The sequence below is a fragment of the Neomonachus schauinslandi genome, chromosome X, assembly GCF_002201575.2.
Source record: "Neomonachus schauinslandi chromosome X, ASM220157v2, whole genome shotgun sequence".
In the NCBI taxonomy this organism is placed as follows: domain Eukaryota; kingdom Metazoa; phylum Chordata; class Mammalia; order Carnivora; family Phocidae; genus Neomonachus; species Neomonachus schauinslandi.
Window position 1 is genome coordinate 12,681,492 of NC_058419.1, and position 12,415 is coordinate 12,693,906.

Sequence of the window (12,415 nt, forward strand, 5' to 3'; positions counted from 1 at the left end):
CAAGAAATGAATGAACAAATGTTTTTTTCCCCTTAGATATTGTTCCCAGAAGATTCTTTTGAAGGTGACTTCAGCTGCCACAGCTGACCTTAGTTAGCCTTTTTAAACCAGAAATTTTCATCCAGGAACAGAGCTGTCTGAATAGAATTACTCTAGTCCCAATAATAAGCATCCATCTACAGCATTGTTGCATGAAAAAAAAATTGAGTTACAAGCCACCTCTGGTGAACTTTCCCTGACAGGTGATTTAGTTGAGTAAATCTGCCTGTTCTAGATCCAGTGCCTGGCTCTCTGGATTCACCTACCCAAGGATGAATGTGGCGATAGCCCCGGGTACTGCAAATAGAACAGCCATCATGGCGCACGTGACTCCTAATGCTCCCTAGAGACAGGCAGGATCTCCAGGGCAGATGCCACTAAATGAGATTCTTTTTTTTTTTTTTAAGATTTATTTATTTATTTATTTGAAAGAGAGAGAATGAGAAAGAGAGCACATGAGAGGGGGGAGGGTCTGAGGGAGAAGCAGACTCCCTGCTGAGCAGGGAGCCCGATGCAGGACTCGATCCCGGGACTCCAGGATCATGACCTGAGCCGAAGGCAGTCGCTTAACCAACTGAGCCACCCAGGCGCCCTGTCACTAAATGAGATTCTTTACATCTTTCAGATCCCCACCTCAGCAATGTAATCTTATTTCTATCCTTCAGGCTGTACTCACACTGCCGAAAGTAAAGTAGAGCTTTGGGTAATGATCTGGTAAATTTGATCAGTGACAAGAAACTACAGTTTTCATTTCAACCACCACTTCTTTACCCTACCAAAACCTGCCTTTCTGGCTGTGATTGTCATTTAGTCAAATCACTAAGTTAATAGCCAGACCACCACTTTAATTTATATGGTGTAAAAACAACTTGCCTTCGTTATCAGGTTATATGTGTGGAAACTACCTGAATGAAAATGCGAAGTCTTGAAATAGTTTCCTGGGCCATTTAGCATTCAATGGACCAGTACACACAAAATTAAGTGTAACTGGTTTCCTCCTTGATGAGTCATAATTTCAGATCTGTAGGACTTTTTTTTTTTTTTTAAAGATTTTATTTCTTTATTTGAGAGAGAGAGAATGAGAGACAGAGAGCACGAGAGGGAAGAGGGCAGAGGGAGAAGCAGACCCCCTGCCGAGCAGGGAGCCCGACGCGGGACTCGATCCCAGGACTCCAGGATCATGACCTGAGCTGAAGGCAGTCGCTTAACCAACTGAGCCACCCAGGCGCCCCATCTGTAGGACTTTTTATGTTATAAAAAGCAGTGTCAATTAGGTCCCATTAATACCATTGCAAATACTTGCTTAATCTCTTTTAAAACAACCACATTGAGGGGCCCCTGGGTGGCTCAGTTGGTTGAGTGGCCAACTCTTGGTCTTGGCTCAGGTCTTGATCTCGGGGTCATGGGTTTGGGCCCCGAATTGGGCTCTATGCTGGGTGTGGAGCCTACTTTAAAAAACTGACCCACACTGATATTTTAAAAATGGGAAGATATGTTTAGGACAGTGTTTGACTTGAGAAACAAAAAGAAGTAGGGGCGGCTGGGTGGCACAGTTGGTTGAGCAACTGACTCTTGGTTTTGGCTCAGGTCATGATCTCCAGGTTGTGAGATCCAGCCCCAAGTCGGGCTCTGTGCCCAGCGTCGAGTCTGCTTGAGATTCTCTCTCCCTTGCCCTCTGCCTCTCCCGCCCGTGCACTCTTTCTCCCCCTCCCTCTAAAATAAATAAATCTTAAAAAAAAAAAAAAAAAAGGAAGTAGACTGTGCAGCTGGAAAAGAATGGAGTCTTTTATGATCAGGCATCAGTCCTTTAGGCAACCAAATGGTTTCAACCCATCTTGAAAATATTTTGGGGTAGCCTCCTGCCTTTTTTTTTTTTTTAAGATTTTATTTATTTGACAGAGAGAGAGACAGCGAGAGAGGGAACACAAGCAGGGGGAGTGGGAGAGGGAGAAGCAGGCTCCCCGTGGAGCACGGAGCCCGATGCGGGGCTCGATCCCAGGACCCTGGGATCATGACCTGAGCCAAAGGCAAACGTTTAACCAACTGAGCCACCCAGGCACCCCAGCCTCCTGCTTTATATCCCCTTCAAGTCTTACAGCTATGCCTCATGGTGTGTCTGGGTACATACTCTGATTCCAATAATCCAATCCCACTGTTAATGTATTAAACTTACACTATATAGCAAGAATATGCTGGTGGTACTGAGGTTACTATTACAAAGTAAACAAGAAACCCTCAAGTTGTTCACCATTCAGTTAGGGAAACACAAATATTGTACCTAACTATAGCAATGTGATCATAATTGGTTAGAAAAATAGGGCATGTGAGATGGTGGAAAGAGTCCAGTACTGTGTGATTTTGGTCAAGTCAACAGCAATGACTATCTGCATCTATATGATACCTTATAATTTATAAACATTTATTATTATACTTTATTTTCCACTCTTTACAGCCTTGTGCAGCAGGCTTGGTTATTTAAGGTTAATATTTAAAGTTTACAGAGATGAGAATTTTCCAAGGTCACAAAGTTAGTAGGTGGTGAAGCCAAGACACCAGTCCAAATGTTCCATTAGGTTGAACGATATGAAAACTTTTGACCAAAATAGGCATTTCCATGCCTTCATGGACCTTTAGTTCAGGGCTCTTTCCACCCTAGAACAGCTGTCTCACTTTAGGCTTTACATCCATAAGATGATGAGTTTGAGCTTGCTGATAGAGAAGTGCCTTTCCAGCAGGCTCAAACCCACCACTAGAGAGGAAGAGGCTATTGAGAGTCGGTCAGGCAGGAGCCTCTTGCTCTTATTAGTCCTCTTTCTCGTCTAAATATGAGGATACTTTTTAGTAACAGCTGATCCTCTCCTCCCCCTTTGCCGAGTATAGGGCACATATTAGAGCAGTAGTTCTCACAGTACAATCCTTGGACCAGCAGCATCAGCATCACTTAGGAACTTAATTAGAAATGCCTATTACCTAGCCCTGCCACAGAGCTGCTGAATCAGAAACTGGGGAATAGAGGCCAGCGATCTGAGTTTTAACAAGCCCTCCAAGTGAGTGTGATGCACGCTATGATTTGATAATTACTGTGTTAGGGTATAATTTGTTGTCCTATACCTGTGAGAGTAATTGTATGCAGATCCATACTGCACAAAACGTTATATGTAGGGAAACAATTGCGCGATATATTTTTTAAACTATCACCTTTAACACTTATAAAAGATTTCTAAATGGGTTAATGCTCATCCAAGTGTAGGAGGTGCAGTAACCCAGGAGAACCTTCAGGGGGAAAGGACGGTAAATTTTGATCAGAAAAAAAGTCCCAGAGAGTTTTGTTTGAACTGGAAAAATCTAGATGATACAGGAATAATACCACTTGGATTAATTTAAAGAGAGAATTCAAACTTGGCTGGCTAACAGAGCAAAAAAAGGAAGATTGAAATGCTATATTTGTGCCAGTGCTTGCTACCGTGAAAAGCTTTGAAAAATAATTAGAAAGCAACTACTGCTGGAGTTCATCTCTTTCTCCCTTACATAATGAAAACCTTCATCTTGTGCTTATGCTTGTTCCTGTCAGCCCATAATTTTAACTATTTAAGCGTAAATTGCCAAAAAGGAAGATAAAATTGTGGGTTTCCAAAAGCCAGATGTTATAAATAGAAGAGATAAAAACTGAGATAAAATGGAAATGCTCAAAATGGTTTATTTTGCATGGTTACTTTTTCCATTATTTATGAAAGAATGCTTGTATTATACTTTTTTTGCTTACATTATACTTTAACCTATTATTATAAACCCCGTTTTTTTTTTTAACTTGGAAACTTTTTTCAGGAGTATCTAAAAATATACACAGTATGTGGAAAGAAACTTCAGTTATGTTTTTGAACATTAAAGACTTACTGTGTCTCCTAATTAAGTAACTGTTGATACTATTATTTTCCCTGACCATCCATACTCTGTGATTCTATCTGCAGTATATAACACAGTGCATTTTACTTCAACCCAGTATATTCATGGAAAATTTTACTTTTCAAGGAAAAGTTTTGTTACATCCTAGTTAATTTTAGTTCCTGTCAAATATTTTTTCCGTGTGTGTGTGTGTGTGTGTGTGTGTGTGTGTAATAAGTGGTCAGTATATTCTTATTTCCCACTTGGAAAATTGACTTTTATTTTAGAACTTCTTTACATCAAAATAGATAAGTAATAAACTGTAAGTTTCTTAGTTTGATAAAATAGCCACATTTATCTTTACGATTTATCTTCTGTATTTGAGTGCATCTACCTTGGACATGTGATACTATTTCACTGCCTTTAAAAATACTTGTTCTTGGGGCACCTGGGTGACTCATTCAGTTAAGCGGCCACCTTTGGCTCAGGTTATGATCCCAGGATCCTGGGATTGGGTCCTGCATCAGGCTTCCTGCTCAGTGAGGAACCTGCTTCTCCCTCTGCCTGCCGCTCCCCCTGCTTGTGCTCGCTCGCTCTCTCTCTCTCCCTCCCTCCCTCCCCCTCTCTGTCAAATAAATAAAATCTTTAAAAAAGAAATACTTATTCAGGGGCGTCTGGCTGGCTCAGTCAGTGGAGCATGCAACTTTTGAATTTGGGATTGTGAGTTTGAACCCCACATGTGGTATGGAGTTTACTTAAAATAAAAACTTTTTTTTAATTTAAAAAAATATTCTTATTCATTTCCCACTCTTTTCATAACATTGCTTTTGTAATTACCTGACATTTGACAAGAAGTCTTAGAAACAGTGATTTGCTACGGATATGAAAAGAGCCCTGCCTTACAGCTTAACAAAAAATTAATCACACTAAAGAAGGTAAAACTGCATCTGTTTGTGTCCTTGTTTTTAGGTGGATTATATATTTACAGACAAGACTGGAACACTCACTGAAAATAGCATGGAATTCATTGAGTGCTGCATTGATGGGCACAAGTATAAAGGTGCAGCTCAGGAGACTGATGGACTCTCTCAAACTGATGGACCCTTAACGTATTTTGACAAAGCAGATAAGGTGGCATTTTCTGAATTACCATTTTACCTTGAGAAATCAATGTATGTGTGCATGTGTTAACTTTGTGTAGTAGAAATGAAGACTGAGTGCATGACACCAACTTTGGAATAACTATTTGCTCTTTTGACTTCAACTTTCTCCTTTCATTAACACCTCTGGAAATTGTTAACAAGTAGAATTTATAAATAAGGAGGATTGTAGAAAATGGCTTTTGGGCAAAAATTTCACTTTCCTGGCTGTATGATCATAATTCTTTATGCTTTGTCTTTAAAAATATGAGCTGCTTCAAGAATGAAGTCTTTTCAAATCATTCAAGTCCCAGGAGCATCTAGACATTAAATGGGCCCAAGTCTCCCTGCACCTGAGCTATTGCCAGATTGTGAATTGGATACTGAATGAACTCTTTTAGGCCATAAAGAATTCACTGATTTAGTATTAGGTGGCACCACAGTAGCCTGAATGAGTTAACACAGCCTCTAGGGTATTTTAGCTGAGAACCAGGGATGCTGTTAGGTACAAGGGAGGATATATAGCTCATTTGAGTATTAGGGATTTAGAAATTTCTGCTACTCAGTTTGCTGGAGGTTACAACATTTTCTCGCATTAATACCCTTTCTCTGTTCACTGACTACCAGGTGATCAAGGGGAAAATATAATAGAGTCATTTTTCTGTTACTGTTCAACAGAACCGAGAAGAGCTCTTTCTGCGTGCCTTGTGTTTATGTCATACTGTAGAAATTAAAACAAATGATGCTGTTGATGGACCTACAGAATCAGCTGAATTAACTTACATGTCCTCTTCACCAGATGAAATAGCTTTGGTGAAAGGAGCTAAAAAGTAAGCACTTCTGTTATGCTGGATGAATAATAAATTCTAGAGATCTGCTGTACAGCATTGTACCCATAGTTAACAACACAGTGTTTTGCACTTCAAAATTTGTTAAGAGGGTAGATCTCATGTTAAGTGTTCTTTACCACAAGCAACAGAACACCAGTGGGACACAAGGAAGCTTTGAGAGGTGTTGGATAGGTCTCTTACCTTGTTCGTGGTAATGATCTCACGGGTGTTTGAACGTGTCCAAACTTCTCAAATTGGACACATTAAATATGTATAGTTCTTTGTGTATCAGTCATACCTTAGTAAGGCTGTTTTAAAAACCCTGAGATGAGTTGTAGAGAAATACATTAGCATTTTTGAAGGGTAAAAAAAAAAAGTAAGCACTTCTTGTACTTCTGAGAAAGTGAAATCACAGGAGGACTGGAGTTGTTTTTTCTCTGTTTGCTTCAATAACCTTATCTTATAAATATTCTTTAATAAAAAGCCGAACTGCTTTATTTGAAAGTTTGTGAAAAATTCCCCAAACCTAGCCAATTAAGACCAATAAGAAAATAGCAATGCATAGATGTAACTTGCATTAGTATTTATGCATACCAACCAGAAGTCCAAATGTTCATATTCTGCAAATTCTATAACAATGGCCAATGTTTGTACAACATATGTTATTTCTGAAGTGCTGTTAGCAATTTGGGCGTCACTTTTTTTTTTTTTTTGAGATTTTATTTATTTATTTTGACAGACAGCGAGAGGGAACACAAGCAAGGGGAGTGGGAGAGGGAGAAGCAGGCTTCCCGCCGAGCAGGGAGCCTGATGTGGGGCTCGATCCCAGGACCCTGGGATCACGACCTGAGCCGAAGGCACCCGCTTAACGACTGAGCCACCCAGGCACCCCTTGGCATCACTTTGTAACTGACAGTCCTGTTTTACCCTTGAGGCCTGAGATGATTAAGTGGTTAAAAGGTCACCCAATGTGTTTGCTATAGAATTGGAATTACAAATTGCCTCTTGATTACAAGTCGTGACTGGGCTTTGACTTCCTCTTTCCTGTCATCTCAGCCAGTAAAGGGAAGTATAGTTATAGACTGATTTTTTTTTTCCACACAAAAGAGAAGAAAACAATAAACAAGTATGAGCAACCCCAGTGCAAGGGAAAATTAATCATTCTTTAGAGATACACAGAGGTGTTTTTGTTGCTTTTGACAGGTATGGGTTCACATTTGTAGGAATTCGGAATGGCCATATGAGAGTAGAGAACCAAAGAAAAGAAATAGAAGAGTAAGTAGCACTGTGTGTTTGATGTTTATCACGTCTTAACCCCACAGTTAACCTTGGGTGGATTTAGGAAGGGCAACAAAGGAAACTTATTACATCCATAAATGTGTAAGACTGTGCTTTCCCACTTGGAGTTTTATGTAAATATAGTTGGAGTAGAAGATATTTTTCATAGAGGGGTAGAAACTGGGACTTGACATGGAAATTATTCCTATTTGGTTCACATATGGGTCCAATAGCCCCAGTGAGAATCTGCCTGGACTTTCTTTCTGAAACATGGATGCCAATTTTAGGTCTCCAGCACACATTGCAAGAAAAATCCATGAACTTGCATGAAACCTTCTGCTGTCTAGAACCCAGCCAGACACTCTGGGATTGCAAGCTCAGCCAGTCATGGCAGCTTTGGTGTCAGAGCTTTGTCTTGTTCTCTGTGCTCAAGTGTGAGCCCCAGGGCAAGTACCCTGATGCAGCAGTGTTTTGGGGTTTTTGGGGGTTTTTTTTTTCTGCAGAGATCCCAATGAACAAAACTACCTTGGCTTAATAGCAGGTTTTAATTAGGTTCTGTGATTAATTTGAATTCCTTCATCTGAACTTGAAATGTAATTATCTTATCTGACTTCTACTCTGGCCCCTACCATCTCATGAGACCCATCTCAGAAACCTGTAATATGTGTAGATGTGTTTGGGGAATGTACCCCTTTGGGAAGTGATGCTTAAAAGCCAGGCGAAGGCTCTTTGGCCTGCCAGGAGCCCGGATCATTATTAGAGTCCAGATTCTAGCCGGTTCACGACAGTGCCCCCATCTGGTCAACACCAAATGATATGCTACATGTAGATCTCTTACTCATACACAAAACCCAGAACTGGTGACCTGCTACACGTAGATCTCTTACTCATACACACATCCCAGAAGTGGTGACCTGCTCACTCCCATCACAAACAGGCTTCATAGTAAATATTCTTAGGTCAAATATGTGCGTCCAAGTTGCTCATTTTCAGAAAATATTTCCCCATGTTTTTGTAATAATTAACTCTTATTTTTACTCTTCTGCATTCTTTCATCTGATTTATTAGCTTAGTACAAATCTGATCATATCATTCCACTGTTTCAACCCTTCAGTAAATTCCTGTTGCTCTTAGGATAAAATTCCAGATCTCTGAAATGGACTACAATGTTCTCAGCTCCCAGCCCTTGTTTACCCCTCTTGCTGTGCTGCTATCGACTAGATTTCAAGCTTTAGTGAACTATTTTTTTTAAAGATTTTATTTATTTATTTGACAGAGAGAGACACAGCGAGAGAGGGAACGCAAGCAGGGGGAGTGAGAGAGGGAGAAGCAGGCTTCCCGCGGAGCAGGGAGCTTGATGGGGGGCTCGATCCCAGGACCCTGGGACCATGACCTGAGCCGAAGGCAGACGCTTAACGACTGAGCCACCCAGGCGCCCCTAGTGAATTATTTTTGCACATGCCTTTTTCTCTACTCACAATGCCATGACACCCTTTATTCATCATGTCGTTCCTGCAGAACACAGCCCAGACACTACCTCTTCCAGGAAGCCTTCCTTCAGATATCTTCCTTCTGTGCTTTCATATCTGCCCAGTGAGTTCCTTTATTACAGTGTATGGCAGATTTGAGAGTTAGTCATCTCATTACCGTCCACTTCCCTTAATCACACGATGAGCCTCTTGAGGGAAGAAACTCAGGCAGATTCATGTCTATTTTCCAGTACCTAGCATTGTGCTCAACACATAGTAAGCACCCCATCGATGATTAAAATAATTGGCAGGGTGGGACTATTTCTAGACCCCTCCAGAAATGGCATGGCTGGGCAGCTCTTTGTCTATGTAGTCACTCTCCCCTTCCCATTTGCATAATCTAATGCGAGGATATAGATAGCCCTTAAGCAACACTGGCATCCTCTGACCCCACATTCTAAGTGCAGAAAAATTTCAAAGTCCCAACGGAAAGTGCCAGTCGTGCACTCAGCCAGCAACCCTTACCAAAAGGGGAGAATTCTATTCAGGATGTTTCTGTGGCGGTTTGTTTTTCCCAGTGTGGTCTAGGTATTTTCTTTTTCTCATTTTTCTCCTCATAAAGGTATGAACTTCTTCACACCTTAAACTTCGATTCTGTCCGTCGTCGTATGAGTGTCATTGTGAAGACTCAAGCAGGTATACTTTTTATAATTTTTTTTAAAAAATATTTTATTTATTTATTTGCGAGAGGGAGAATGAGAGAGAGCACACAAGAGGGGGGAGGGTCAGAGGGAGAAGCAGACTCCCCGCCGAGCAGGGAGCCCGATGCGGGACTCGATCCCGGGACTCCAGGATCATGACCTGAGCCGAAGGCAGTCGCTTAACCAACTGAGCCACCCAGGTGCCCGCAGGTATACTTTTTAAAAACTTGACTTTTTCTCTTTTTCTTCTCTTCTCTTTCTCTTCTTTTTCCATTTGTAGATTTGTATGTTGATCAGTTATTTTAAGAAAGGAAAATATCTCATGTAGTAATAGATGACTACCTAAAGTCATGCAAAGCAGTAACTTCTGTGTATGCCTTAAGGTATTTATATAAGCACATATGTTCGGTTTGCCAAATTGTCAGTGGATAGTATATGCATTTTCTTGGAAACTGAACTCTTCAGTCCTGAGTGTCCAAACAGAAACTGAAAGGGTGACTTTTTTATAGTTCGTGGTACTGGCCAATCACCAGTAATGTCTACATGTGGCAGCCCAGTACAGTTGGGTGGTTTGAGATTAACTAGCAGTAGAATTCTTGAGTGTAGAGAGTCACTGGCTCTCCCTGCCTGACCTTCCTAATTCTCCGCTGCTTTTTACTTCCAGGTAGCAGGCAGACTAAGGGCCAGACTTCTGGGAAAGGGTATGGTGGCTTTACTCTAGCATGCTGGGCTCTTTGTTTGACAGAGTAAGGAAGCTTGCCCTTTGCATCAGAAGCAGTACCATCATCCCAGGGTTCCCCCATGTCCTTCGGAGGAGCCATGGTAGCTGAGATACCTTCTGCTCGGATGAGCAAGAGCCATGGGGGAGCACTCCTGCCTTATATGCAGGCTCCCAGATACACCTCTGTGTGTGTGTGTGTGTGTGTGTGTGTGTGTGTGTAAGAGAGAGAGAGAGATTGTGACTGTCTCTAGGTGGTGTTTCAAATTTTCCTTGGTTTATATCCTAGTAAGTTACCTTTTATTAAATCTATCCCAAATTCCTCAGTGTGAGAATGGGAAGATACAGACAGACCCTTGAGGGAACATTTCCCACTTTATTCATACTTTGTGATGTGACTGCCAGGTCATGAAATTGATTTCATTATGTGAAGGCCGAATTTGTTTTGTGACTTTTAAACACACTGTGGATGTGTGAGAGAAAATTAAAAAAGAAAACCACTTAACATCTGAAATACTTGGTGTTCTACTCAAATGGTGTGACATCTGGGGAAGTGGTCTGCTGAGGGCCTTGACCTCAGAGCTACACTTCTTTTTAACTTCTTGAACTCAGCATTTTGCTTTATAAGGGTAAAGTGTCTTTCTTAATGCTCAACGGTGACTACTTTGCCGGATGCACGGACTGATATAAGGCCATACTTATACTAGCATTCTATAGTGCTATTTTCAAGTTTCCAGTACAAACTACCAAGCCACTGTTTTTTAAAGTAACCTCTGTAGTTCATTCAAAATGGTTTTATTTGCATGTGGGTTTGGTCCTTGACATCAGTAGATGCCATGTATGCACTTTAGAACATGCTTGACAACGTTTTCAAAGAGAATTCAGAAGGAGCTCTTTGACGTAAGGACAGTCTCCCATGATCCCTGAAAGGAAGTACATCTTTTTTTTTTTTTTTAAAGGAAGTACATCTTAACAGAGGTACTTGTTGTACACTCCTGAGTTATTTGTGTCCATCTTGGTCTTAAGAGGTAGTGGGCATTGTCCTATGAGAGTAAAGGTCAAGATGTCTCATTCCATTTGGGGGAGCATTGCCAGGCAGGCTCAGGATCCACAGTAGCTGAGTGGCAGAGGCCACCTTAATGGTTACCTGTTATTAAAATCCCAATACCGGTCTTAAAATTCTAGGTTGAGAACTTGGTTTTTTATTTATTTTAGGAGACATACTTCTCTTTTGTAAAGGAGCAGACTCAGCAGTCTTCCCCAGGGTGCAAAATCATGAAATTGAGTTAACTAAAGCCCATGTGGAACGTAATGCAATGGTGAGCCTACATCTCTCTAGAAATGCTAAAGATGACTATTTGATGGGATTGCTATTTAAATGTTTGAATGAATTTTAGCTTATTTTTTATTGTCTATTTTTATATTTGGGGATTTAGTAATATTATTTTCCTTATTTTAATGTAAAACAGTATCCTGGAGCAAGTTTCTGTTCAGAATTGGTAGATTTGAAGACTTTTCAAGAATCTTTGGTTTATGTTCTGCTTTTTTTTTTTTTCTCTAAGAGCTGTTATTATTTTGCTATTCCGAACCTAATTGAATGTTACCCTTTTAGTTGCAGTCTGTTAGTGTTTTTTTTTCTAACTAACATATCAGAATTTCTTTTGTGCAGTGAAACGATGTGGGATTTTTTTTTTTTTCAATTATTTGAATAACTAGAGATCTCCTACTTTTTTCCTAGGACGGGTATCGGACACTTTGTGTAGCCTTCAAAGAAGTCGCTCCAGATGATTATGAAAGAATTAACAGACAGCTCATCGAGGCAAAAATGGCCTTACAAGACAGAGAAGAAAAAATGGAAAAGGTTTTTGATGATATTGAGACAAACATGAATTTAATTGGAGCCACTGCAGTGGAAGACAAGTAATTACAAAATGATATTCTTGTCATTTTAATGGCCAGTCATTTAGGGTGGTATCTGTTCAGATTGGTAATTTATTCTCAAATTTTAAATCTTCTATTCAGATCTGTTGATAGACCAGACTTTGAACTGTTCGTGGGAATGATTTTTTAAAAAATATTTGTGGCTTAGAAGAACAAATCTGTCATCACTAAGATATTTCGAATGTTTACAAAGCCATCCATTTATTTATGCAGATATTTATGAAATAGTCTTGTGATGTATTGAGAGCTTTGTGCTAGACATCGTTTGCACTGGTGCCTGATAGAAGTGGTAAGATTTTGACAGACAGAAATGAGCAGAAAGGAAATTCAGGTTAGAGCAGACGACATGAGAGCTCATTCTAACCTGGTTCAACAAGCTAGAGCATGTTTTTGCATACTGTCAAATAATTTGCTTTAA

The 12,415-nt window shown here is 40.3% G+C and overlaps 1 protein-coding gene across 1 annotated transcript in view; it reads left to right on the forward strand.

The window, feature by feature from the left end:
- Nucleotides 1-12,415, forward strand: part of ATP11C (ATPase phospholipid transporting 11C) — a 103,910-nt gene that overhangs the window by 42,719 nt on the left and 48,776 nt on the right. The window contains exons 13-18 of the mRNA XM_021684582.1: nucleotides 4,891-5,052; nucleotides 5,739-5,890; nucleotides 7,094-7,165; nucleotides 9,260-9,333; nucleotides 11,272-11,375; nucleotides 11,795-11,976. Coding sequence (XP_021540257.1) covers nucleotides 4,891-5,052; nucleotides 5,739-5,890; nucleotides 7,094-7,165; nucleotides 9,260-9,333; nucleotides 11,272-11,375; nucleotides 11,795-11,976 — 746 coding nt within the window. The remainder of the gene's footprint in view (nucleotides 1-4,890; nucleotides 5,053-5,738; nucleotides 5,891-7,093; nucleotides 7,166-9,259; nucleotides 9,334-11,271; nucleotides 11,376-11,794; nucleotides 11,977-12,415) is intronic.